The following is a 27,870-nucleotide window of genomic DNA, read 5'->3' on the forward strand; positions in this document are numbered from 1 at the left end:
TGCTGGTGGCTGTAGTTTCTGCAGTGCATGTACTTGCCAATTCTGAGCAATTTGTAGTGAGACTTGCGACCGCTGTGTTCTGCGCTTAGTGGCGCACATATCCATAGCAAAGGCCGAAGTGGCAAAATTCAGTAGGGGTTGGATTTCTATTAGGCAATAACTCAGTGTCATCTCATCTGGCATAGTACTGTGCTTCCTTTGATACTTGGCTAGAAAATAGCCATAGGAGAATACAAACAGCTTCTTGAAGCCTACAGTAGCGTTCTATATATTTGATTTCTGGTTGATCTGCTGGTGGCTGTAGTTTCTGCAGTGCATGTACTTGCCAATTCTGAGCAATTTGTAGTGGGACTTGCGACCGCTGTGTTCTGCGCTTAGTGGTGCACATATCCATAGCAAAGGCTGAAGTGGCAAAATTCAGTAGGGGTTGGATTTCTATTAGGCAATAACTCAGTGTCATCTCATCTGGCATAGTACTGTGCTTCCTTTGATACTTGGCTAGAAAATAGCCATAGGAGAATACAAACAGCTTCTTGAAGCCTACAGTAGCGTTCTATATATTTGATTTCTGGTTGATCTGCTGGTGGCTGTAGTTTCTGCAGTGCATGTACTTGCCAATTCTGAGCAATTTGTAGTGGGACTTGCGACCGCTGTGTTCTGCGCTTAGTGGCGCACATATCCATAGCAAAGGCCGAAGTGGCAAAATTCAGTAGGGGTTGGATTTCTATTAGGCAATAACTCAGTGTCATCTCATCTGGCATAGTACTGTGCTTCCTTTGATACTTGGCTAGAAAATAGCCATAGCAATAGGATAGCATTGTTTGGTTTTAAAAACTCAAAAAAAAACAAAAAACACAAAAAAAAAAAAAAAACACAAAAAAAAACAAAAAAAAGTAAAAAAAAAAATAAAGTTATAACTCTCATTTTAAAAATGTTTAACCCGAGGGCTAGGGGTAGAGGACGAGGGCGGGGACGTGGGCGTCCAACTACTGCAGGGGTCAGAGGCCGTGGTCCTGGGCGGGGTGAGACACCACCTGCTGATGAGGGAGCAGGGGAACGCCGCAGAGCTACACTCCCTAGGTTCATGTCTGAAGTTACTGGGACTCGTGGTAGAGCACTGTTGAGGCCAGAACAGTGCGAACAGGTGATGTCGTGGATTGCTGACAATGCTTCGAGCAATTTGTCCACCACCAGTCAGTCTTCCACGCAGTCCACCCATGTCACCGAAATCGCCACTCCTCCAGCTCCTGCACCTCAGCCTCCTCCCCCCCAGTCTGCCCCCTCCCAGGAAAATTTGGCATTTGAACCGGCATACTCTGAGGAACTGTTTTCTGGACCCTTCCCACAGTCACAAACCACTTGTCCGGTTGCTGCTGAGCAATTTTCCGATGCCCAGGTTTTCCACCAGTCACAGTCTGTGGGTGATGATGACCTTCTTGACGTAGTGGAAGTGTGTAAAGAGGTGTCCGACGATGAGGAGACACGGTTGTCAGACAGTGGGGAAGTTGTTGTCAGGGCAGGAAGTCCGAGGGGGGAGCAGACTGAGGGATCGGAGGATGATGAGGTGACAGACCCAAGCTGGGTTGAGAGGCCGGGTGAACACAGTGCTTCTGAGACGGAGGAGAGTCCTCGACCTGAACAGGTTGGAAGAGGCAGTGGTGGGGCCAGACGGAGAGGCAGGGCCAGAGCTGGTGCATCAGCGCCACTGTCAACTAGTGAAGCTCCCGTGGTGAGGGCTCTTGCGGCGAGGGCTAGATCTTCAGAAGTGTGGAGGTTCTTTAAGGAAACACCGGATGACCGACGGACTGTGGTGTGCAACATTTGCCAAACCAGGCTCAGCAGGGGTTCCACCACTACTAGCTTAACTACCACCAGTATGCGCAGGCATATGAATGCTAAGCACCCCACTCAGTGGCAACAAGCCCATTCACCTCCGGCCGTGCACACCACTGCTCCTTCCCCTGTGTCAGCTGCTAGTCAGCCCCCTGCCCAGGACCCTGCCACAAAAACCCCATCGTCGCCTCCACGATCCTCCACAGCATCCACCAGCGTTCAGCTCTCCATACCCCAGACGCTGGAGCGGAAACGCAAATATAGTGCAACCCACCCGCACGCCCAAGCCCTTAATGTGCACATCTCCAGATTGCTTAGCCTGGAGATGCTGCCCTATAGGCTAGTAGAGACCGAGGCCTTTCGCAACCTCATGGCGGCGGCCGCCCCTCGGTATTCGGTCCCCAGCCGCCACTACTTTTCCCGATGTGCCGTCCCAGCCCTGCACCAGCACGTGTCAGACAACATCATCCGTGCCCTGACCAACGCCGTTTCTGACAAGGTCCACCTGACCACGGACACGTGGACGAGTGCTGCCGGGCAGGGCCACTATATATCGCTGACGGCACATTGGGTTAACTTGGTGGAGGCTGGGACCGAGTCTGACCCTGGGGCTGCTCATATACTGCCGACGCCGAGGATTGCGGGGCCTACCTCGGTCCAGGTGTTTCAGGCCTACTATGCCTCCTCCTCCTCCCACCCCTCCTCCACCTCCTCCTCCGAACTACCATCCGTGGGCACGGCGCCATCAGTCGGTAGCTCTAGGCACAGCAGCAGTGCCGTCGCTAAGCGACAGCAGGCGGTGCTCAAACTGCTGAGCCTAGGCGACAAAAGGCACACCGCCCAAGAGCTATTACAGGGCATCACGGCGCAGACTGATCTGTGGCTGGCACCGCTGAACCTCAAGCCGGGAATGGTTGTGTGTGACAACGGCCGTAACCTGGTGGCGGCTCTGCAACTCGGCAGACTGACACATGTGCCATGCCTGGCCCATGTGTTAAATCTGAATTTCCTCAAGACATACCCCAATCTGTCTGATTTGCTCACGAAGGTGCGCCGCATCTGTGCGCATTTCAGGAAGTCCAGCCCAGATGCTGCCACTCTCAGGGCAGCGCAGCGCCGCCTCCAACTGCCCGCTCACCGACTGTTGTGCGACGTGCCCACGAGGTGGAATTCAACACTGACCATGTTATCCAGAGTTTACCAGCAGCGCAGAGCGATTGTAGACTGCCAGATGTCAACTTCCACCAGAACTGGTAGTCAGGTCAGTCAGCTTCCTCAAGTCTACAATGAGGAGTGGACGTGGATGTCTGATATCTGTCAGGTGCTGAGTAACTTTGAGGAGTCAACACAGATGGTCAGTGGCGATGCCGCCATCATCAGCCTCACCATCCCGCTGCTTGGCCTGTTGAAAAACTCTCTGGTCAGCATGAAGTCGGAAGCTTTGCGCTCGTCACAAGAGACGGGGGAAGAATATTCCCTTGTTGATAGCCAAAGCACCCTGAGGTCTGTTTCTCAGCGCATATCGGAGGAGGTGGAGGTGGAGGAGGATGAGGAGGAAGAGGAGGAGAATGTTGGCGAGACACAAGAGGGGACCATTGTTGAGTCCTTCACTGTTCAGCGTGTATGGGCAGAAGAAGAGGAGTTGGAGGAGTTGGAGGAGGAGGAAATGGACAGTCAGGCCAGTGAGGGGAGTGAATTCTTACGCGTTGGTACTCTGGCGCATATGGCAGATTTCATGCTAGGCTGCCTATCCCGTGACCCTCGCGTTCAAAGAATTTGTTCCAGCACCGATTACTGGGTGTTCACTCTCCTGGACCCACGGTACAAGCAAAATCTTCCCACTCTCATCCCTGGAGAGGAAAGGAGTGTGAGAATGCATGAATACCAGCAGGCCCTGGTGCACAAGCTGAAACAGTATTTCCCTTCTGACAGCGCTAGCGGCAGAGTGCGTAGTTCTGCGGGACAAGTAGCGAGGGAGAGTAGGCGAGCAGGCAGCTTGTCCAGCACTGGCAAGGGTACGCTTTACAAGGCTTTTGCCAGCTTTATGTCACCCCAGCAAGACACTGTCACCTGTCCCCAGTCTCGGCAGAGTAGGGCTGATCTTTACAGAAAGATGGTGAGGGAGTACGTAGCTGACCATACCATCGTCCTAAATGATCACACAGCTCCCTACAACTACTGGGTTTCAAAGCTGGACATGTGGCACGAACTGGCGCTCTACGCCTTGGAGGTTCTTGCCTGCCCTGCCGCTAGCGTCTTGTCCGAGCGGGTTTTCAGTGCAGCTGGTGGCATCATCACCGATAAGCGTACACGCCTGTCGACTGACAGCGCTGACAGGCTGACGCTTATCAAGATGAATAAAGCATGGATTTCTCCTAATTTCCAATCTCCAGCAGGTGAAGGAAGCTCAACCTGAATAATTTATCCACTCCTCCTCCTCCTCCTCATTTTCCTCCTTCTCCTGCTCTTTGTACAGTAAAGCAGAGGAAACTGGCTATTTTTTGACAGGGCCCACTGGCTCTACCTATAGTACTTTATGCATTTAATTTTTCTGGAGGGCCACCTACCCGGTCCTCTGTTTGAAACAATTTTTGTGAGTGCCACATACAGGCACTCAATCTATTCCATTTTTCTGGAGGGCCACCTACCCGGTCCTCTGTTTTAAAAAATTTTTGGGACTGCCACATACAGGCACTCAATCTATTCCATTTTACTGCAGGGCCACCTACCTGCTCCTCTGGTTTGAACAATTTTTGGGACTGCCACATACAGGCACTCAATCTATTCCATTTTACTGCAGGGCCACCTACCTGCTCCTCTGGTTTGAACAATTTTTGGGACTGCCACATACAGGCACTCAATCTATTCCATTTTACTGGAGGGCCACCTACCTGCTCCTCTGGTTTGAAACATTTTTGGGACTGCCACATACAGGCACTCAATCTATTCCATTTTACTGCAGGGCCACCTACCTGCTCCTCTGGTTTGAACAATTTTTGGGACTGCCACATACAGGCACTCAATCTATTCCATTTTACTGGAGGGCCACCTACCTGCTCCTCTGGTTTGAAACATTTTTGGGACTGCCACATACAGGCACTCAATCTATTCCATTTTACTGCAGGGCCACCTACCTGCTCCTCTGGTTTGAACAATTTTTGGGACTGCCACATACAGGCACTCAATCTATTCCATTTTACTGCAGGGCCACCTACCTGCTCCTCTGGTTTGAACAATTTTTGGGACTGCCACATACAGGCACTCAATCTATTCCATTTTACTGCAGGGCCACCTACCTGCTCCTCTGGTTTGAACAATTTTTGGGACTGCCACATACAGGCACTCAATCTATTCCATTTTACTGCAGGGCCACCTACCTGCTCCTCTGGTTTGAACAATTTTTGGGACTGCCACATACAGGCACTCAATCTATTCCATTTTACTGGAGGGCCACCTACCTGCTCCTCTGGTTTGAAACATTTTTGGGACTGCCACATACAGGCACTCAATCTATCCCATTTTACTGGAGGGCCACCTACCTGCTCCTCTGGTTTGAAAAATGTTTGGGACTGCCACATACAGGCACTATCCAAATTAAATTGTCTCCATAGCAGCCTCCACACGTTGTCTCCATTGCTACCTCCAAAAGTCGTCCATATAGCTGCCTCCATACATCGTCCCTTTATCAAACGAGGTGTGTCAGGCAGAAATTTGGGTTGTTTTCATGGATTCCACATCAAAGTTGTTAACTTTGTCGCCACCCTGCTGTGTAATCCCCAAAATATACTGGCAAACTTTTACCATTTAGGGATATTATTTCAGCGCTTCTTGCGCATCTGTTTACATTCCCCTCACCCGGCATATCCTAAACTTATAAGAACGCTACTACACTTGATCTTATACAAAAGGTTCTTAGAAGTGCTGTTTGGGGAGTAGCCTAGAGACAGGGGCTTGGATTGGCGAAAGCTCGCTTGGCAGCGGAACGCCAGCTCCATGCGCATCATGCGCTTCTTGCGCATCTGTTTACATTCCCCTCACCCGCCATATCCCAAACTTATAAGAACGCTACTACACTTAACTTGGTGCAGGCTGGGACCGAGTCTGACCCTGGGGCTGGTCATATACTGCCGACGCAGAGAATTGCGGGGCCTACCTCGGTCCAGGTCTCAAAGGCCTACTATACCTCCTCCCACCCCTCCTCCACCTCCTCCTCCTCCGAATTACCATCCGTGGGCATGGCGCCATCAGTCGGTAGCTCTAGGCACAGCAGCAGTGCCGTCGCTAAGCGACAGCAGGCGGTGCTGAAACTGCTGAGCCTAGGCGATAAAAGGCACACCGCCCAAGAGCTATTACAGGGCATTCCACATCAAAGTTGTTAACTTTGTCGCCACCCTGCTGTGTAATCCCCAAAATATACTTGCAAACTTTTACCATTTAGGGATATTATTTCAGCGCTTCTTGCGCATCTGTTTACATTCCCCTCAGCCGGCATATCCTAAACTTATAAGAACGCTACTACACTTGATCTTATACAAAAGGTTCTTAGAAGTGCTGTTTGGGGAGTAGCCTAGAGACAGGGGCTTGGATTGGCGAAAGCTCGCCTGGCAGCGGAGCGCCAGCTCCATGCCAAGATCCAACTAACATAGTTTTAACTGCAGCACCTTTAATCTACTACTAGTTCACTGCCTCCATACATCGTCCCCTTATCAAACGAGCTGTGTCAGGCAGAATTTTGGGTTGTTTTCATGGCTTCCATGTTAACTTTGTCGCCACCCTGCTGTGTAATCCACAAAATATACTGGCAAACTTTTATCATGTACCGATATTATTTGAGCGCTTCTTGCTCACCTCCTTTGGTTCCTCTCTGCCACCCATTGGTTTGAAGCCTGAGTCCATTTAGGGTATGTCGCCATGACACTCTCTAGCCTGCTGCCGCTGCCTCTGCATGCCGTCCCCTATAGTGTCAGGGTCAATTATTGGATGTTTTAGATGCTATCTAGCTTCATTCTGTCACTCTGTCATGGCCATGCTGTTGCCCATAATTTTGGCATAATGGTGCGATTATGCAGCCTCAGAGGCATCCATGCATGCTGCCCCTGCTGTTTCCTGTCCATTTCCGTGGTGTTTCCATCCTTTTCTGAGGTTCCCAGGTGTTTGGCCAAGCTTCCCTGTGCAGAGCCTTGGTCCCCTTGAAAAATGCTCGAGTCTCCCATTGACTTCAATGGGGTTCGTTATTCGAGACGAGCACTCGAGCATCGGGAAAAGTTCGTCTCGAATAACGAGTACCCGAGCATTTTAGTGTTCGCTCATCTCTAGTTGTTATTTAAAATGTTGCTCCCGTTAGCAGAAAAATGCTGATGACATGGACTGTAATGGAGAATTAAAATGCTACTGGCCCTTTAATCAGTCCGCTCATTTCCTCTGCACGGTCCGTTGCAGAGCATACACAGGACAGAAGATGGCCGCTGGTCACATGTCCACATCACATGTCCTGCACCTGCCTGGGCAGGTCATGTGATCACCACTATGTTTGGCTGTAGTCAGTTGGTTGAGGTGCATCCAGTATGGCCAGTGTTTTGATGATGGCAGTTACACATCATTACTATGGTAACAGTGCAAGAAAACCTGTTACATCATCACTAGGAGCAGAGCATAAGAGGTAGGAGGAGTTACTGAGAACTAAAGGATCTTGGGACATGTAGTTTCCAGTGGCGGCCATCTTGGTGATAACTTTAGAGAGGCCATAAAATTTTGTGAATCATAAAATCAAACTATTTAAGCTCCATTTTGTGACTAATGACATTTTTGTTTTGTTACATTCATTTATTTATAGCATCATGGGTTTTTGTATCAAACATTCATATTCCTGGAATACCCCTTTAACCCTTCCCGACATTTGACGTAATAGTACTGCATCGCGGGAGGTGCGTTCCCGCAAAATGCAGTACTATTACGTCAAGCTTCTAACACCGGCTCCTGAACGGAGCCGGCGCCAGAAGCTGCGGGTGTCGGCTATATATTATAGCCGACACCCGCCTCTAACACCCGCGATCGGAGATTTCTCCGATCGCGGGTGTTAACCCCTAACACGCCGTTCAAGCTTAGATGGCAGTAACTGTAAAAAAAGTAAAAATAAATAAATAAAGGTTTTTTACAATAAAAATAAATAATAAAAGAAAGTGAAAGTCCCCCCAAACACCACATTTCCCTTTACACAAGTAATAAAGTTTAAAAAACACTAAATCACGAAAAAAAAAACACTTATTTGGTATCGCCGCGTCCGTAACAATCTGTACAATAAATCCTAATCATAATTGGACCCGCTCGGTGAACGTGGTAAAAAAAAAACCCAAAAACTTGCCAAAAATTAAAACTTTTTATCGAATTGCTTTACAAAAAATGTTCTAAAAAGTGATCCGAAAAAGTTACAAGCACCAAAATGATACCAATAAAAAGAGCAAAAAATAAGCTTACAACCAGCTCCGTAAACTAAAAAATACTATAATTATGCCACTATAAAAATGGCAATACTAAAACAAATGCAATTTTTTCTATTCTAGTTTTCCTTCAATAAAATTGGACAAATAAAAATAAAACTATATAAATGAGGTATCACCGTAATCGTAGTGATCCGTAGAATAAAGATAATATATTATTGTTATGCTACAGTGAACACCCCCCCAAAAAAATGCTAAAAATCCAAAACAAGAATTGATGATTTTATTTTCCTCCACACGTAAAAAGTTAATAAAATTGCTTCAATAGGCTAAAAACCCACTAAAATTAAGGTTTTTTTTTTTTTACAAATAAGCTCTTATTTGTCTAAATTGCTTAAAAAATAAAAAAAGATTGTATAGCCTATTCCCAACGAGCGTTGTTATAGAACGGTGCGGCGGGTAGTGACTTTCCAACACCGGTCAGGGTAAGACGGCAACTGTTCACTGATCGGGGTAAGACGGCGGCTGTTCCTCACAGCCATCCATCCTGCCCCATGGACCAGAAGGGTTACGTCCCCCCCCCCCACACACCCCCAGTTTATTATCGCTGCTATTGGCTCTTCAATTCAGATGAGCCAATAGCAGCGAATTTACTTATGACGTCAGTAATACCGATCACCATGTCTGTAGACACGGTGATCGGGGCAGGGTGGCGGCTGTTCCTGACAGCCACCAATTTTGCCTTGCGGTCCAGAGGGGTTTTGTTGCCCCCCTCTGTCCATGTTTGGCGCTATTGGCTGGTCGATTTGGTCCAGCCAAAAGCAGCAATATTCGTCACAATGGGCATCGCTAGGGTGAATAAGAGCAACACTTGGCGATAATTTCCCTACTAAAACGAAGATATGGTACAAAAGTGCTGGCCGTGCACATTGTACAGATGATGCTGTACAACTCTTACGAGCTGTTCCAATGTCCTGCCGTATCATTTCTCCGTTTTCAAGAGGAAGATATTAGGAAACTAATATTGGGACAAGAAGGACAGGGCCCCAGTACCTCTGGTTTAGATGTTCCTGTGTTTTGCCAGGACAGCATTTTCCCGCTAAATTCTGCTGCTTCTAATGGTAGGACTCAATAAAGAGTCTGTTCCAAAAGAGGAGTTAGGATGGACACTATATACTACTAAGAGACCTGCGACACCTCCAGAGTGACAGAAGTTTAGATGGTCCCTTGATATATTCTACCTCCTTATACACTAGACATTCACAATTCACGCCCAACCTGTTGTGAATTAATTTCGGTAAAATGAATAATTGTAACAACTGTTATGTCCCGTTGCTCCCTATACCTATACCCCTCCATTATTTCATAAGGGGTGCCACATAACGGGCACTGAACTTTCCAGAAATAATTTCAATTTCCATCTTGGACTCCATTGCACATCATATTTGGAAACCACCTATATGTTCAAAATGCTCATTTCACCATGTGTATTACACTGCACCACATATTACACCTTGCTATATTCCCCAAGGGGTGTACATTCAACAATTAGGGTCACTTTTCAGGTTTTCCTCTGTTTTGGTACCACTACGGCTCTCCAAATGTATCCTGACACATGTGAAGGATTTCTTACAAATTTGGCATCTAAAAGACAAACATCCCTCTTTTCCTCTACTGTGCACCCATAAAGCATTTGATATGCACATGTGGGGTACTTCTACACTCGGGAGAAATAGTTTTACACCTTTTTTGGGGTTATTTAATATATTATCCCTTGTGGCTTACATAAATTAGGGGTAAAGTGACATTTATAGGAAAATTTTCACCTTTTTAATGATTTTAATAGGGCCTAATTGGACCATTCACCTATAGGGGCAAATACATATATTACACATTGCAAAATTCTCTAAGGGGTGTGCATTCAAAGATTAGGGTCACTTTTCGGATTCTTATCTGTTTTATACCACTAGGGTTCTCCAAATGCATGTCAAACATTTCTGTCAAATTTGGCTTCTAAAACGCAAACCTCCCCCTTTCCTTTTATTGTGCGCCCATACAACATTTTATATACACATGTGGGGTACTTCTACACTTGAGAGAAATAGGTTTACACATTTTGGGGGTTATTACATTTTTTTATCCCTTGTGGCTATAAAAAATTAGGGTTAAAATGACCTTTATAGGAAAATTTTTACCTTTTATCTATTTAAGTCCTAATTAAATCAAACGGACAAATACACATATTACACCTTGCTAAATTCTCTAAGGGGTGTACTTTCCAAAATGGTGATACTTGTTGGGGTTCCGCTCTGTTTTGGTACCACTACAGCTCTCTAAATCAGTGGTTCTCAACCTGTGGGTCTGGACCCCAGTGGGGGTCGAACGACCAAAACCGGGGGTCGCCTAAAGCCATCGGAGCCGCAATTTTACTGTGTTTTTACTGCGAGTTGCATGGTTTGGGGTCACCACAGCATGAGGAACTGTATTGCGGGGTCACAGCATTAGAAAGGTTGAGAACCACTGCTCTAAATGCATCCTGACACATGTAAAGGATGTCTGTCAAATTTGGCTTCTAAAAGGCCAACGCCCCTCTTTCCCTTCTGAGCTTCACTGCATACTCATACAACATTTTATTTGCATGTGAGGGGCAATTTTATACTCGGGAGAAATGCTAGTACACATTTTTTGGGGTTGTTTCATCTTTAATGCCTTATGGGATACAAAAATTAGCCGTAAAAGTGACTTTTTTGGGAAAATGTTCACCTTTTTCCTTTTAGGGACCTAATTGAAGCAAACACCTGTAGGGGAAAATACAGATATTACACCTTGCTGAATTCTCCAAAGGGTGCACTTTACAAAATGGTGACACTTGTTGGGGTTCCCCTCTGTTTTGGTACCACTAGGGCTCTCCAAATGCATCCTGACACATGTAAAGGATGATTGTCAAATCTGGCTTCTAAAAGGCCAAAGCCCCTCTTTCCCTTCTGAGCCCTACTGTGTACCCATACAACACTTTATATGCAAAAGTGGTGCAGTTCTGTGCTTAGGAGAAATAGTTTTACACATTTATAGGGTTGTTTCATCTTTTATCCCTTGTGGCTTACAAAAATTTGGGGTAAAAGTGACTTTTTTGAGAAAATTTTCACCTTTTTTCCCTTTTGGGGCCTAATTGAATCAAACACCTGTTGGGGAAAATACACAAATTACACGTTGCTAAACTCTCCAAGGGGTGTACTTTCCAAAATGGTGTCTCATGTTGGGGCTTTCCTCTGTTTTGGTACCATTATGGCTCTCCAAATGCATCCTGTCTCATGAAAACTTTTTCAGCCATTTTTGCCCTGCAAAAACGAAACAACGCTCTTTCCATTCCAAGTGCCTCCCTGTGACTGTACAACAGGGTACAGTGACAAAATGGGTATTGGCATACTCAAGAGGAATTGCCCTCAACATTGTAAAATGCATTTTCCTTTTTAACCCATTGTGAAGGTGCAAATTTTAGTGTTCAATGAATCTATAGTAAGATAAAATTACATTTCTCTAATTTTACTTTCATTTATCTTTCACGTTCATGAAACGCTCAAAGGGTTAACAAAATTCCCAAAGGTTGTTTTGAATATTTTGAGGGGTGTAGTTTCTAAAATGGTGTCATTTGTGGGGGTTTTCTGTCATGTGGGCCTTATAAAGTCACTTCTAACTAAACTGACCCTCCAAAAGTAGGTTTTGATGATTTTCATGAAAATCTGAAAAATTGCACCTAAAGTTATAAGCCTCCTAACATCCTAAATAAAGGAAAAGATGTTTAAAAAATGATGCCAAGTTAAAGCAGACATATGGAAAATGTTAGTTATCAAGTTATTTTAGTGATTTGACCAATTTTCCAAAAAGTAGAAAATTTTTAATTTGGAAAACATTTTTTTTTCAAAAATTTTGCCAAATTTCCATTTATTTCATAAATAAATACTAAATGTATTGATTAAATTTCTCAACCAGCATGAAGTACAATGTGTCACGAAAAAACAATCTCAAAATCAACTGGATATGTTAAAGCGTTCCAAAGTTATAACCACTTAAATAGACACATGTCAGATTTTAAAAAATGGGCCGTGTCAGGAAGGTGAAAAGTGGCTTCAGCGTTAAGGGGTTAAGGTAAACAAGCAATCATTTCTTTGCATCTTGGCATCAAAGGTGTAAATAGCTCTCAGTTGAATCTGAACTTCCTTTGTTTTTCCATATCTCCTTCTCTTTGCATTTAGTAACTAATACTTTGTGTAAGAACTTCTAAAGAAGTTAAACTCTAAACCAAATGTACTTATTGATTTCCAGAATACATAGGATTAAAGTCCGGTTGGGATTCCGTATCTTATCCTGGTGAGTAAACTTCTGAATACTTAAAAGAAAGGTGTCACCAGAAAATAAAGTTTTTTTTAACAATTACAGAACTTAAATCACTGGCAAGACAGGTTGCAATAGCAAGAAAACCCTATCCTTGTACAAATATTCATCATCAAAGATGTTACAGCTTATGTGCACAAAGGATGCCTAGAAAACTCTTAATACGTCTCAAACTGTCAGCTCCAGACTATGGCTGCCTATGGACATAAGGATGCTGTAAAGCATATCTGTAAATGCTGTTACTAGTGCTCTGGCAAGATGGCCCCTAACATCTAAAATTAGAATATAAATATCGATTAGAAAAAGGTGATCTATTTAGTTTTGTGCTTTAAATAATTTTAAATGTGTTAATTGGCAACACATTCCCTTTAAAATAAACATGTTCAAAACATTTATTTGTCAATTGATGTATGTGGTTTTCTGTGATTTTTTAAATGGTCAATGGAATATGAACCTTTTTCTGGTTGTATTTCACAGGCCAAACACAACCCTGGGAGCAGATGGTAATATACTACCGGGGCTGTGTTTGGCCTGTGAAATACAATACAACCAGAAAAAGGTTTATATTTCATGGACCATTTACAGCTGACTGAAAAAGTCCTGAATAACATCACTTTTACAAAGCTGGTACTTGTATAGGAGATCTAGAATGCAGTGTTTTCTCATCTTCTGAGAGCTCATGCGAAAAAGTCTCATCTCCCTGGAGAGAGGTGGATGATGACTTCCCTTTTCCTTCTCTCCATCAACTATTACATGGGTCCTCTATGCTGTTGAGTCAGAGGACAATGTAGGAAGAGCAGGAGGTAGCTGCACTTCTCCAAACAGAGCGGAGATAAAAATATCAGTCAGTTTCTGCGCTCCTCAACTGCTGAAGAAGCGGGTGGAAGGTACAGTAACTGCTCTGTTTAGCTAATATTTCATTTTCAGGGCCTTGTTGCAGCTTCTGTGGCTCTGGTCCTTGTGCTGGGGTATGGGGAGGGAATACTGTGCCTCCTCCAGACCTCATTTGCATTGTAAAAGTGTCGAGACTGAGGAGTAATAATAATAATCTTTATTTATCTAGTGCCATAATATTCCACAGCGCTTTACAAATAATAGGGGATATATCCAAATAAAATATTACATTACAGAGTACAAACAGTCGTATGGAACAATAGGAGTGAGTAAGAGTATTCACTCCATGATGGCGGCCCTGGTGGTCGGCACAAGGACAACCACCAAACAGACATCAAAGCTAGACTTACATTGGTCCTTTCAAGACAACTATAGGGCTGATGTGACTCTTAGTGAAATTGAGTTTGACACCCTCACACACTAGAGAATTAATTTAGAATGGATATTTAGAAATTAAAACAGAAGTACTATACATCAATACATTTTTAAGCTGAATGGAAGAAAACGCATGCCGCACCAGGTGTGAATAAAAACGTAGTTCTTTATTTTCCCGAATTTCTTCAGATTAAAAATAGTACTATTTTTAATCTGAAGAAATTCTGGAAAATAAAGAACTACGTTTTTATTCACACCTGGTGCGGCATGCGTTTTCTTCCATTCAGCATTTATCTTTTACTCGTGGTCCCCGAGTAGCAGCCAGCACAGAAATCGACATACAAGGTGAGCGGTCAACTATATTTCTCTATTTTAATACATTTTTAAATGTATGTTGTATTTTAGCACTTGAGGCCTCCGCGTCTATTATTGCATCATTCTAACAAACCAGGGGATAACATTTTTTTTGTGAGGGTGTGTCTTAGTGTGGCAAAAAATGCTTTAATGTATTACATGACTTCAAGACAAAATTGTGACTTCAATTTGTATTATCTTTAAATGATTAGTTGTTTATTGTTTATAGCGTTGCTTCCAGCCTATGAAGGTGAATTTACTAGTACCTTGGGACCAGTTTTTACAAGAGAGAAAGAGTCGTTTGTGCTGTCTTGTTCTGTTTCCTCCAGTCTTGAAAGACATAAGCCAAGTGTACAGTGGTTTAGAGATGGTGTGTATATTTCATAACTTCAAGAAAAAAAATAGCAAATACATTAATATTCTAACTCCAATAAAATTTACTCATGTTCATATGTCCTAACATACTTATATAAGAGTGGTAATCTGTCACTAACTTTTCAACAAACATTGCATAAATCAATAGCATGAACGAAGAAAGTGGATTTTTTTATTTCACTTACCTATTATAAAACACATTTCTCTCTGAGGTGCCTTATTACATGTGCAGAGGGTAAGCTGCTCCGTAATATAATGGGCAGAGAGACTATGTTATTCATCATGTACATATACCGGATTATTGCTTTCTGTAAGCTTGTTGGAAGGTTGGTCATGCTCTAAAAAATCCACTCTAAATGCTAATACAAATACAATATTGTTTAATAACAATTAATCAACATATTTATTTAAGTATAGATTTTATCCCATCCCTTATTTGCTCCTCTTGAGCAATGAACCACTTCTATCTCTTTCTTTCTGTTTCTTCTTTTTTTCCTTTTCCTAATCTTTCTCAACTATTTTTCTGTAAGTCACTATTTATTATGTGTGGGGATTAAAAGCTCCCTGTCTCAATACATTGCGTTCATCTTCATCCATAAAGTTCTGGATCAGACCCTTCTATCTTTCCAAGAAGCTTTTATAATGAAAACTATTGCACCAACTATCTATTTACACTTTTTGTTTTCAATTGACAGGAGCAATAGTACAAGAGACAGAAAGTAGGAAGATAAGCTGTGAAGGCTTTGATGTGTCTTTAAGTGGGTCTCCTGCATTTAAAGAAGATGAAGGTTTCTACACAGTCAGTGTGCCTGCTACATCTGGGCATCAGGAACAAACCACTTATATGTTTGTAAAAGGTGGGTTTATATGTATTTGTTCTTCTCCAGTATTTTTATTGTTCTTTAGATTCACTATACTTTGCAGTACATAAATACTCTACAATTCACTGCAGATTATGTTTTTTTTTGTAACAGTTTTGATTATCAAGCTTCTGTCTTGCTCCCTGAAACCATGATCAATGGTCACATTTACATAGCCATGTGTCTCCTTCAGGAGAAGGAGGGTGAGTGCTCTTCACCACTCCTCCCTCCATAAGCAGACAAGCTGCAAATCTGCCAAAATATAGGAGATGTCCAATATTTTGCGGCAAAGCCGCCATACTTGGTAACGATGCAGTGGCACACTGTGTGCTCAACAAACTGTGACCGGGAGCAATTGGGGTCTATGGGGCTGTGATTTGTTAAAAAACAATGCAACCAGATCACTGCCCCATAACAGCCATCTGAATGATCCCTAAATTTGTATATATGAATCAGTGAGACAAATTGTTTAGCCTGCCTCCACACAGCCTATATTGTGCTCAAACAGATAAGGACCAGTAAATGTGAGTTTAAAATTACTACTGAGACCCCCATAAATAGTGTTCAGGGAGCCATATATAGTAATATATATATATATAGATAGATAGATAGATAGATAGATAGATAGATAGATAGATATATTGCAGAGCTGATACCTCTATTGGAATTGATGATCTGCATGGCAGAGCTGCTGGGTCTTAGTAAACGCTTTGTTGGGGACATAATGTTACAAAAAATTAAACAAAAGGATTGCATTTAACTCACCAAAGCAAACTAATCAAAATGTGAATTTCCCCACTGTGGGACTAATAAAGGATTATCTTATCTTAAAATAAGAAATCAGTCTTGTTAACCACACGAAAAAATAAAGATTTTAAACAGCTATATTGAAAAAAAAAGCAACAATTCATACTAATGTTCTACCCATCAATATCAGACTTGGTTCAAGTATTTCTGATACACATCAGTGTGTATGAGACAGGTTTAGTTCTTTATTGCTTTTATTCCTTTGTATAATTTGTAAAATGACGTAGAGCACAATAGATCCTGGTGCCATTGTATTTTGGCATTTATACTCCACTTTTTATATTTTTAGGTGCTACTTTTTGTTTAAATGCTCTTTGAATTGCCCAATCTTATACAATCTTATTATATAGATACTATTTAGCCATATGCAAATACAGAATTCTTTTTTTGTTTAGTGAACAATTGTGTAACTTTCTGACATACATTTTATTAACCTTACTGTTTTACTTTGCTGGAAATCATTGATTTTAAGGAAGTTTTTTTTGTGTTAGCTACTTTTTGCTACTTTCTAGGAATTAGCAAAGTAAGTGTCAGGCTACGGGATGTGGATCCACTGGACCACTGCAGACGATGACTCAAGCCACTACCTGGGACCGGAGTCTAAGTGGTACCCGGTTTTCACCAGAGCCCGCCACAAAGCGGGTTAGACAAGCTGCGGCATGGTACCACCAGGTCGTTCTTCAGGCATGACTTTTCTGCAGTGGCGGCCAAGGTTGAAGTACAGAAACAGCAGTCAAACTTGAGGTCACAGTCCAGGCATAGGGTCAGGGCAGGCGGCAGAGATTCAACGTCAATTTGAGTCCAATCCGGGGTCAGCAACAGGAGGTCCAAGCAGAAGGGTACGGGAACACAGCACACACGACAGCAGCACGGAGGAACACTGGTACACGGGAACACGGAGGAGGTCAGGTAACACAGGAACACGGAGGGAGTCAGGAACGCAGGAGACACTGGAACGCAGGCAAATCGCAACAGAGCTTTCTCTAAGGCTGTGAGGCACAAAGATCCGGCAGGGTTAGATGGGAGAGGCAGATATAAATATCCTTCTGGGAAATGACCAGCGCCAATCAATGACGCGCTGGCCCTTTAAATTTCCTAGAAGTGCTGCGCGCGCGCCCTAAGGCACGGGGCCACGTGCACACGGAGCGAGGCCGGGACTCGGGGAGAGGTGAGACGCGACGCGCTGGCGCGACGCCTGCGGGGAGCGAGAGGCACGAGTGAGCCCGCGACCCGCAATGTGGGTTGCGGGTCCACCCGTGACAGTAAGCCTATTCATAAATTGGAAGGCAGTCTATTCCACCATAGTGGATTAAGTGTGTGGACAATATGACTAAAATGAAAAAAATAATGCATCAAGATAAAGTTTAATTTTTCATGTCAGCTATTACATGACATGATGCAAAAATATTCAGTTTAAATTGTTTTCAATATCAGTACTACATTTTAAAAGCAAAGAAATCCAATATTGATTGTACTGCAAAAAACATGGTAACTGATCAGTAAGCTCTGTTACCCTTTTAACTTTTAACCAAGAGGTTTTTGAACTCAATCCTGTGAGCAGACTAACTTTTGTAAATGACATGACACAATACAACACAGAGATTTCCATCAGGTAGTAAACCAGGTTACCAATTAAAATTATTCCATTCCATGAATATGAAAACCTAGTTGTACAAAAAACCTGCCCTAAATTGTGTTATGTTTCTTTGTCTACTTAAACATGATATTGTTACTTTAGTTTGGTCTCAAAATCACTATATTGTAATATAATCCATTTAACATTAATTAATTATTTGCCAAGGACCAGTAAATTGATCTAGTGGATCTTTATGTGGCATTTAGTAACGCTTCTCAGTTTCAAGTGGTTTTTTATAAAGAATATGTCATTATATAGTTAAAGGATTTTTGCATTTTATTATTATTTATTTGCCTTATTTGAACTTGTTGGCAATCTGGCGAAGGACTTTGTAAGATTCCTCGTTCTCTGAAACAAAATGGAGAGCTGTTCTGTAGGACTTGAGCCATTCTAGTGCTGAACTTAAACTGCTTAGTGAAATGGCACTTTGTAAGGATTTTATTACAAATTCTGTACAATTATTATTGATAATGTTGTTTTATGATTATGTTTAGGAAAAACATATCAAGAATTTACCATAGATAGGATTACATGTGCATTTATTAAGGTTCATAAAATTAATTATATTTAAATCATTCTTCTCAAGATGCTGAACCAAACAAGCCCGGGGAACCAGGATCTCCTCTCAGTGTAAAGTGCAAAGACATCCAAAAAGACTGCCTACTATTAACCTGGACTCCTCCAAGTGATGACAGGGGCAGTCCCATAATTGGTTACTTTATCGAGAGGTAACTACACTGTAAAAGATAGTATAACAATTCTATGGATAACTATTTTAAGGACTCAAGACTGGGAACTTGCCTAAATGTAAGCTGCATGCATGCATTGTCTTTAGCTAATAGAGTGACTATATGCACCCTCTCCTTTAAAGAAGCTAAGTGGTCACCCAATTTTCACAGTTCTGGTAATTGGTGAAGTCACATCCCTTTTTATAAGTTACATAATATTTAAAAAGCTTGTAAAAGACATTTGGGCGAGGTTTATCATAGGTGTCTGAGAGCAGAACTGTTGTACTTGCCTATTGTAACCAATCAGAGATCAGCTTTATTTTATAAACAGCTGTGGGCAATGCTCTAATTGGTTTGCATGAGAGACTAGAACATTTCTGTTCTTAGATACTTCTGATAAATCTCCCCCAATGTTTCTTTCAATTTTTTCTATTCTCTGTTTGGGTATAAAGACAGACTGGCATCTGACTCTTTACTGTCATTATTAGACAGGCTGTTTGTTACCACTGGCTACCTGTATTTTTCCCTTTGCTAGTACCATGTAGTTCACTATTTAGATTCCAGGTCATACTGACCTAAATTAGTTCAATAGCAGAGGGTTTTACTTTCCTTTCTTATCCACAGCATAGTGTTGTGCAGTGCATTTATTATACAAGGAATCAATTTATTCCATAATCAAATGGTCGTGAGGGATTACAAAAAAAACTGTGAAAAATAGTGTTTAAATTACTGAAGAAAAATAAAGCAAATAACCTGGGGGTCTCCAGGCTCAATAGATGTCAATGGAGCCTGGATCCCCTTGTGTTTTTTTTGTAAAAACAACAGCTTAAGATGCTAAAAGAAGAAAAGATCCTGACAGAGGAGGCACACAACAGTATGTCTGTGCGGTCGGTTTACAAACCTTAATCCTGGAGGTAGATTTCCTTTATGTCCCCACTGTAAAAGTTGTAAAACAGAGCTGAATTATTAGGTGCCTAGCAATGAGGTTCTGAAAACTTTTTTTTTTGTACAAAATTAAAAAACTTATTGGCCCACCTTTATCAAAAACAGTGCAAACTGCACTATGTGCAGTTTACCTGTGTAGTGTGCAGGGTGCACTAGATTCATGAATTGTGGTACCTGTTCTCCAACAGTTTACCAACTTTTTTTGGTGTACTTTTAACATAGAGCCTGCAATATAATGATAAATGCATGATAAATGTGGCGCACGGTCCATCTGTCGGGTATCGTGCAGCTGGGATACTTTATAAATACATGTGCAAGCAAAAACAAACAATGGGCAGCATGGATCGTGGCTCCCTGTGACGTCATCGGAGAGCGGCGATACGTCGCCATGGTAGCCTCGGGTCTTCCGAAGACCTGAGGCTACTTCGTTTTAACTCATTCATTACAATGTGCTATCAGTACATTGTAATGAATGGGGAGTAAAATCCCCATATACTGCCATACTGTAGTATGGCAGTATTTGATAGGATCGATCAGACAACTTAGGGTTAATGTACCCCAGGGAGTCTAAAAAATAGTAAAAGTAAAAATAAAAAAAAAATTTAAAAAATTATAATGAAAAAAAAATAAAAATTCAAATCACCCTCCTTTCCCTAGAACTGATATAAATATAAATAAACAGTAAAATTCCTAAAAACATTTGGTATCGCCGCGTCCGAAAATGCCCGATCTATCAAAATATAATATTGGTTTGCGTTTTACCCTGTAGCGGAAAATAGCGGCCAAAGTCGAAAATGCACTTTTTTGCCATTTTGAAAAATATAAATAAATCTATAAAAAGTGATCAAAAGATCCCACAGTCCTAAAAATTATAGCAATGAAAACACCATCAAAAGTTACAAAAATTGACACAACCCACAGCTCCGTACACCAAAGTAAGAAAAAGTTATTGTCGCCAGAAGATGGCAAAATAATAAAAAATTTTGTAAATGTATGAAAACATTATAAAACCTATACAAATTTGTTAACTCCGTAATCACAACAACCCAAAGAATAAAGTAGACATGTCATTTGGGGCGTACAGTGAAAGCTGTAAAATCCAAGCCCACAAGACAACGTTGCAATTGCATTTTATCACCATTTTCACTGCATTTGGAATTTTTTTCCCGCTTCCCAGTAGAAGCGGTCCCCTACTTAAGAACACCTGACTTACATACGATCCCTAGTTACAAACGGACCTCTGGATTTTGGTAATTTGCTTTACTTTAGCCCTGAGCTACAATAAACAGCTATAACAGTTATCTTAGGTGTCTGTAATGAAGCTTTAGTGTTAATCCTGGTTCTTATGACAATCCAACATTTTTAAAATCCAATTGTCACAGAGACCAAAAAAAATTTGACTGGGGTTACAATAATAAAGTATACAGTTCCGACTTACATACAAACTCAACTTAAGAACAAACCTGCAGAACGTAACCCGGGGACTGCCTGTACACGCCATGGAATATTAAATACTGTCACTATGAAGTGCAATTTGTAATGCATAAAATAAGCCTATCACACAACTCTTTACGTGGAAAAAAAAATGTTATAGATTTTTGAAGGTGATGAGTGAAAATGGAAGTGAAAAAACTAAAAAGGGCCAAGTCGTTAAGGTGTTAACACTCTTTGATTTTATACAAAGTAAAATATACAATTACAATTCTTTCATATGTTTCCCTCTTACAAAGACTTGATGTTTCTACAAATGATTGGACACAATGCAATCAAATTCCTGCAAAGATCTGCAAGCTTCCTGTAAGTGGACTTACTGAAGGAAATACATATCAATTTCGAGTGAAGGCCCTTAATAAGTCTGGAGTTAGTCACCCTTCGAGACCTACTGATTGTGTGACCATGAGAGATCCGGATCAGGAGAAAAAATCCATAGGTTTGTATACGAATGTTTTTAAATGTACACAACTCTATTAATTAGAACATTAACTTTGATTTTCATCAATCTAGAAAATGTTTGCATGCTTCTCATTTGGTGAGAGACCCCCACTTAGAGAGTCCCCCACAAAAACTAAATGTCCTCTAGCCCCCTAGCTTCCTTTTTCTTATAGAACACTATTGGCTCCCTTCTGTAATTTTCCCTCCCAATGCATTTGCAAGATATTATAAGAACTTAAGGGTAGTGTATCAGCATGTTATATATTATTTAACATGTAAATAAAAGGTATATTTTATGTACATAAGAATCGGTTTGTTTTGTGTAGGTTTAATAAATTAAAGTATGCTCATATGGGTCAGGGAGGAAACTATTATTCTTATGGAAAGTTTACCATTCAAGGGATAAAGCATTGTAAACCAAGCACACTTACATGCAGGATCTGTTCTTCTTTTGCTTTTTATAAAAAATAATAAAAAAAAGACTATAAAATGTATGCAAATCAGCCCGAGGAGCTCCAGGCTCCATAGCTGTCAATTGACAGCATGAAAGTGTGCTTGGTTTACAATCCCTGATCCTGGTGGTAGATTTCCTTTAAAGGCTACCTTTCTTACATGGTCCTCTGAAATTCTCAGAAATCAATATGCAAATATAGGCCAAACCAGTAAAATGATTTCAAATGAAATGATAGTTTAACCAAGATGCAGGAATCGAGTTGGTTTAGCAGTAATACCCAGATATATACACAAATTCCAGTTTACACTATTTATTTTGTTTTCTTTTCTATAACCAGTAATTCCATATGACGAAGCAAGGGAAATAACAATCAATAAAGAAGATCTTAAAGGTAGGTGTGTACATCAGAGTCACTGCATGACTTAAACATGGCATAAAGTAGTCTCTATGGCAATTGATTTAATATGGGAGCTAGATGATTTAATTTTTATATATTTTCATGGATGACAGATTTCTCATAATTTACATGATTAAATTACATGTTCCTAGATTTATAAACATGAATTCTCAACAACTTTATACTTTGATGACTATTTAGTGCACAATGTTCTTCTTTGTTTGATTTAGAAGATGTCAAAGTGCCAGGAATACCAATAAATGTTCATGCCTCAGAGGTCAATGAAGACTACATTGTGCTTTCATGGGATGAACCTGATCCATGTGGAAAAGAGCCTATAAACTATTATGTAGAAAAGGTTTGTACTTAACCATTAATATTTCAAGTTGCCAAGCTGATATAGCTAGACAAAAAAGAAAGCAAATGTATTGTGTTCATAAAAACATATATTCACTCAGTATTTGCATTTACATATTTACATAACCTTCCTGTCAAGTGCATTGAAGGAAGCAAGAAATGGGAAAGGATTAATCTGGACAAATCTCTCCATTCTCCACGGTTTTCGGTAATGGATCTTGAAAAAGACAAATCCTACTGTTTCCGGGTGCAAGCTGCAAACAAACATGGAATCAGTGATCCATCTAACCCAAGTTCCCCAATCTCTCTTAAAGCTACATTAGGTGACTGCTTCTGTTATCATTCTATATGAAGTATATTTTATTTATTAAGGAATAAAGGAAGTATAGACTAAGCTAAATATTAACAAAACAATTGTCAAACATCTATGAGAAAATCAGTTTTCTCCACCATATGACAAAAAAACACTTTCAAAACTAACCATAAAGTAACATGGGCCAAATCGGTTAAATAGAAAGTAATAAAAGATGGAAAAAGACTAACTTTTTTTCACCAACACATGGCAATAGTTTAATTTACAATAACAAGTATTCCACTAACAATTACTAGCACCAATGGTGTCCTTGACCCCAACACTTTCTAAAGCATAACAAAGAAGCCAGTCTGGCTAGAGCAAATACATTCTCATAAGCACTCTAAAGAGGCGCCATAGAGGCTGTTTTTTAGTATTCTCTTTTTAAGATCGGTATACGCCTTCAATAGATGTTAAAAGCTACTCCTCAAATCATTTGTCAGGGCTGCTTTGGATGGCTCTTATACATGTAGCATAGTCTACCAGTCCTGTAAAAATGTATATGTTAGGCTACATTCACACGATGTATGCCCGCCGTACTGTAGTACGGCGGGCATACATCAGCGCTGCGGAGAGGAGCAGGGGATGAGTGCAGGTCACCCCCGCCCCTCTCCATTGGAATATACAGCGCACAGCGCCGTATTACGGAGTAAGATAGGCCATGTCCTGCACCGTACAACTCCCGTACAGGGCTGTGAGACCATAGAAGTGTATGGGGGACGTATACACGCCGTATATACATCGGCCATATATACGTCCCCCATACGTTCGTGTGAATGCAGCCTTGGGTGACTTTCCTTAAAAGTATGTATGGAATTTTCATTATGAAGGTTTTAAAATAAATCAATACAAACTTTCAATATAAAAATATTAGAAAATCAGATTACTAACTATACAGGAATGTTTTTTTGTCTAAGTGCTACTGATTAATTCAATGGCTAGCACATGGACAAATGTGTGAGCTGACTAGCTGAACCACCACACTCAGAGAAGGTCCTATTCCTGGCCATGTTTGTGGCCCAGGCAATCTATTCTACCTTAAAACATGAGGTCTGCTCTCTTTAACCGATGACAAACAGCCGGCACAAGTGGACCTGGGGATCAGGTGTTTGTTTGGAGAAAGTTCTTTTTAAACTAATATCAATCTATTAAATGTTTTTGCTCTACAGTGCTTCCTCCTGCCCCGGGGCATATTACAGCCCTTCGAGACACAAAGACATCTTCAGTAGTACAGTGGGAGAAAGTTGAACATGAACCCGAGATTCTTGGTTATTACTTATACAGTCGATTGGTAGGGGAGGATGTGTGGCATCCTGTAAACAACAAGCCACTGCAGTGTACAAGGTAAGTAAACTGTAGTTAGGACACTACACTGATATCATATAATAGCTAGTATAAAAGAAAATAATAAAATTTTTGTATGGGTGGAATGTCAGCATTCCGCAATACAGAAAAAAATAATGGGCTTGTATCTGTGATCACAGATATCAGCAAGGCAGCAGCAAAAAGAAGTATGGCACATTTTTATGGCAGATTCACACTGGTGTGAAAAGGCATATTGAAAATAATGCTTTAGTGAAGCATGATAGTGCCTCTCCAATATAGTGTGTTTTAGAAAGTGGAAATGATTGTAGCAAATCAAGAACAATCAATCCATTACTCTTTCAAATGCTTTACGCCGAATAGAAGGACAACAAGTCATACAGATACAGATTACTGCAATGCAGGATCCTTACTGTGAAAAAGTGCAAAACACAGAGATGAAGACAAGACAGTAGAAACATAGAGGAATAGTCTCCAGAGCCAAGACAAACCCATCAGGACAAATGCAATAGAAAATCACAAAAGAAAAGAATAGCTTGGATACAAGCAAAGAGTTTAAAGGCTGAGCACATCTAGCCTTCCAAACTGAAGGTCCTACTGCATTTTCTCTACTGAGTTGCTCTCAATTATAGTATTGAAATGACTCAGTGGCTCCTGTGAATTAAAAAATGCTCTAACTTTTTGTGGTGTACGGCGCGGAACGGTGCCACATGTGTAGCACCATACCGCTGCCGGGCCGCAATTGCAGTTATGGGGATGTATATGCGGCCGCATGCACGTCCCCAAGAACGACCGTGTGAATGAGCCCTTACTCCTCTGTCCTATTGTAAACAGGACTCCTGCACACTCCTCCTGCTAAGCTACAGCATAGAAAGAGGTATGTTTACAAGAGGACACAGGAGGAATGGGGTATTGCAGGCTCAGACTCAGATTAGTTTAGGAACACTCGGCTGACTCAATTCACAGGATCACAAAACTGAGTGGTGGGGGTTAATTTTATAATTCACAGGAGCCACTGACTTATTTCAATGCCATCATGCAGAGCAACTCACTAGAGGTTGGACGTTTGGTTTGGGTGGTTTGGGGGGCAAGATGTGTCTGAGAGATTCCCTTAAAGATACCAGAATACAGGTACACAGCAAGCTTACTATAGAAGGCAAACAGGAAGGCTGTCCTCTTTGAGGAGGTGAAATCCAGCTATGGCAAAACAGCAAATGACTGCAGAGAGATTCTGTCAGTAACAGCGGATAAAATGTTTATGAACCGGAGCTGAGCTGCAGATTAGCTGAAAATGGGCACTGATTAAATAATTACCTTGTCGCTTATTCACTTAAATTGTTGCAATAAATTGGTTCAACATACAGTCAAGAAATGGCATTTGTTTTTTTTGTTTTTTTTGTTTTTTTTGTTTTTTTTTTAAATTCATTACCACCCACCCCCAACAAATAAACACTTAATTCTAATTAATAATTTTAAATAAAACACCAACCCCTCTAGGAAGAAAATAAAAAAAAGGGGGGGGGTAGGGGGGGGGGCTCTCTCCCGGTACCCATGTCCCACCTAGACCAATTGAGCTGGGTATCCCAACACCCTCTTCTCCTCTGTTGACAAATAGGAGTTAAGCCATTTAGACCATAGCTTGAAAAAGGTTGCTTTAGATTTTATACCCCTTCCCTGGCCTTCCGCCAAAATTGTCTTATTGGTTGTACGCTTCCAAAGAGCTATTGAGGGCGGATCTACTGAAGACCATTTTTTGATGATACAGAATCTAGCAAGAAACAGCAATTTTTTTGCTACGAGTTTTCCCCTATCAGGACCTTCAGTTCGTTGCCAGATGCCCAATACACAAACTTTGAAATCTAAGGGAATACGGGAGTCACAACACCACTCAGTGACCTTAATGACTTCCTTCCAATAGTTTTCAATCGAAGGGCAAAACCAGAGAGTATGCACATCATCGTTTTTTTCTTTACCACATCTTTTGCAACAAACCCTCTCTCCAGAGAACTTTGAGATTTTTTTGTGGTGTATAGTATGTTCTCTGGAGAATGGACAGTTGGGCCAGATGATGAGACGGGATTTTATAAATATCACCACAAGTTTTTGACCATGCCTGGTCCTCAAGAATTCCCACTTCCTCCACCCATTTTACTGCCACTCTATTAGTATATTTGTGGTGTTTTTGTAGCACCAACATATTATAGAGTTTTTTATTATTCATTTTTTTGTTGACTGAGGCCTATATTATATTTATCGCCGGAGGTAGACTATCCCAATCCATCACTACCTTATTAGAGGAGGACCACCAGTGAGCGAGTTGTAAGTAGGCAAAGTAACAAACCTGGGTAATCCCAAATTCTTTTTGAATTACAGAGAAGGGCTTAATCCTACCACCCCTAATAATTTGGTGTATATATATAATCCCTCTTGCGGTCCAGGGTGGAGTGAAGACTACAGGAGCCCCCAAGTTCAAGTTCCTCCATATAGGGGTAAATGGGAGTAGATCTAACATTGTCCAAAGAGATTTTATCTCTCTCCACACCTGCGACATGAGGAAAAAAGTTGGAAGAGATTTCATTTTATTTTGCCCGTCCCATATACCAGTTTCCAATATTTCTAGTATATTCAACTTCACTATGCCCTCATCAGTCTGTAATAGCCTAGTGTGTGCGTCCGCCAAAGGAAAGGAGTCCCATATCAGAAGAATTTTTAGTTGTGAAATTAAGAAATATATTTTCAAATCAGGAAGTCCGTAACCTCCCCTTTCAAATGGGAGCATAAGAACCTCCAGCTTGATACGAGGTTGTCTTCCCCTCCATACTAGTTCCCTAAAGAGACTCTCTATTGTCTTAAAAGTCTTCTGGGGGATCCAGAGATTGTGTACAGGATTTTTGGAAGGAGTTGCATTTTAATCAAAGCAATTCTACCCAACAGATTGAGAGGTAATTTTTTCCAAATTTTAATTTTCTTTCCAATGTGTCCTAATAGCGGTGTGATATTAAGCTCATTAAATCTGAGTACATCCACTGAGATTTTTATCCCCAGGTAGTCTATATAGCCATCCGGTGCTAAAATCTCTATATCCCTAGGCAAAAAATCACCAAGAGGGTCTATTGGGAGGCAGGCCGACTTCTGCCAATTTATCATTAGTCCGGAACACTCCCCGAATTCGGAGAAAACTGTGAAAACTCTTGAGATGGTTGCATGGGTCCCACAAAAAAGCAGGATGTCGTCTGCATATAATGATATTTTTTCATGGATCCCACCGTAACTAAAACCATGTATATCTTGCGCCTGGCGAATTCTGCAAGCTAGGGGCTCTAAAGCAATGGCAAATAATAGAGGCGATAATGGACAACCCTGTCTAGAACCTCTACTCAGTTTCAGCTCCCTTGATATCTCCCCATTAACTAAGATCC

General features: G+C 41.4%; 1 protein-coding gene across 2 annotated transcripts in view; it reads left to right on the forward strand.

The window, feature by feature from the left end:
* MYOM3 (myomesin 3) overlaps positions 1 to 27,870 on the forward strand; it is an 84,757-nt gene that overhangs the window by 26,996 nt on the left and 29,891 nt on the right. The window contains exons 8-16 of one of the 2 annotated variants that reach the window (XM_072136696.1): positions 12,594 to 12,638; positions 14,515 to 14,655; positions 15,356 to 15,517; positions 18,550 to 18,691; positions 21,367 to 21,566; positions 22,360 to 22,413; positions 22,650 to 22,777; positions 22,916 to 23,099; positions 24,298 to 24,472. In XM_072136696.1, coding sequence (XP_071992797.1) covers positions 12,594 to 12,638; positions 14,515 to 14,655; positions 15,356 to 15,517; positions 18,550 to 18,691; positions 21,367 to 21,566; positions 22,360 to 22,413; positions 22,650 to 22,777; positions 22,916 to 23,099; positions 24,298 to 24,472 — 1,231 coding nt within the window. The remainder of the gene's footprint in view (positions 1 to 12,593; positions 12,639 to 14,514; positions 14,656 to 15,355; positions 15,518 to 18,549; positions 18,692 to 21,366; positions 21,567 to 22,359; positions 22,414 to 22,649; positions 22,778 to 22,915; positions 23,100 to 24,297; positions 24,473 to 27,870) is intronic. The other variant, XM_072136697.1, reaches the window with a different exon arrangement.

This window comes from Engystomops pustulosus, chromosome 2, assembly GCF_040894005.1.
Source record: "Engystomops pustulosus chromosome 2, aEngPut4.maternal, whole genome shotgun sequence".
NCBI lineage: Eukaryota > Metazoa > Chordata > Amphibia > Anura > Leptodactylidae > Engystomops > Engystomops pustulosus.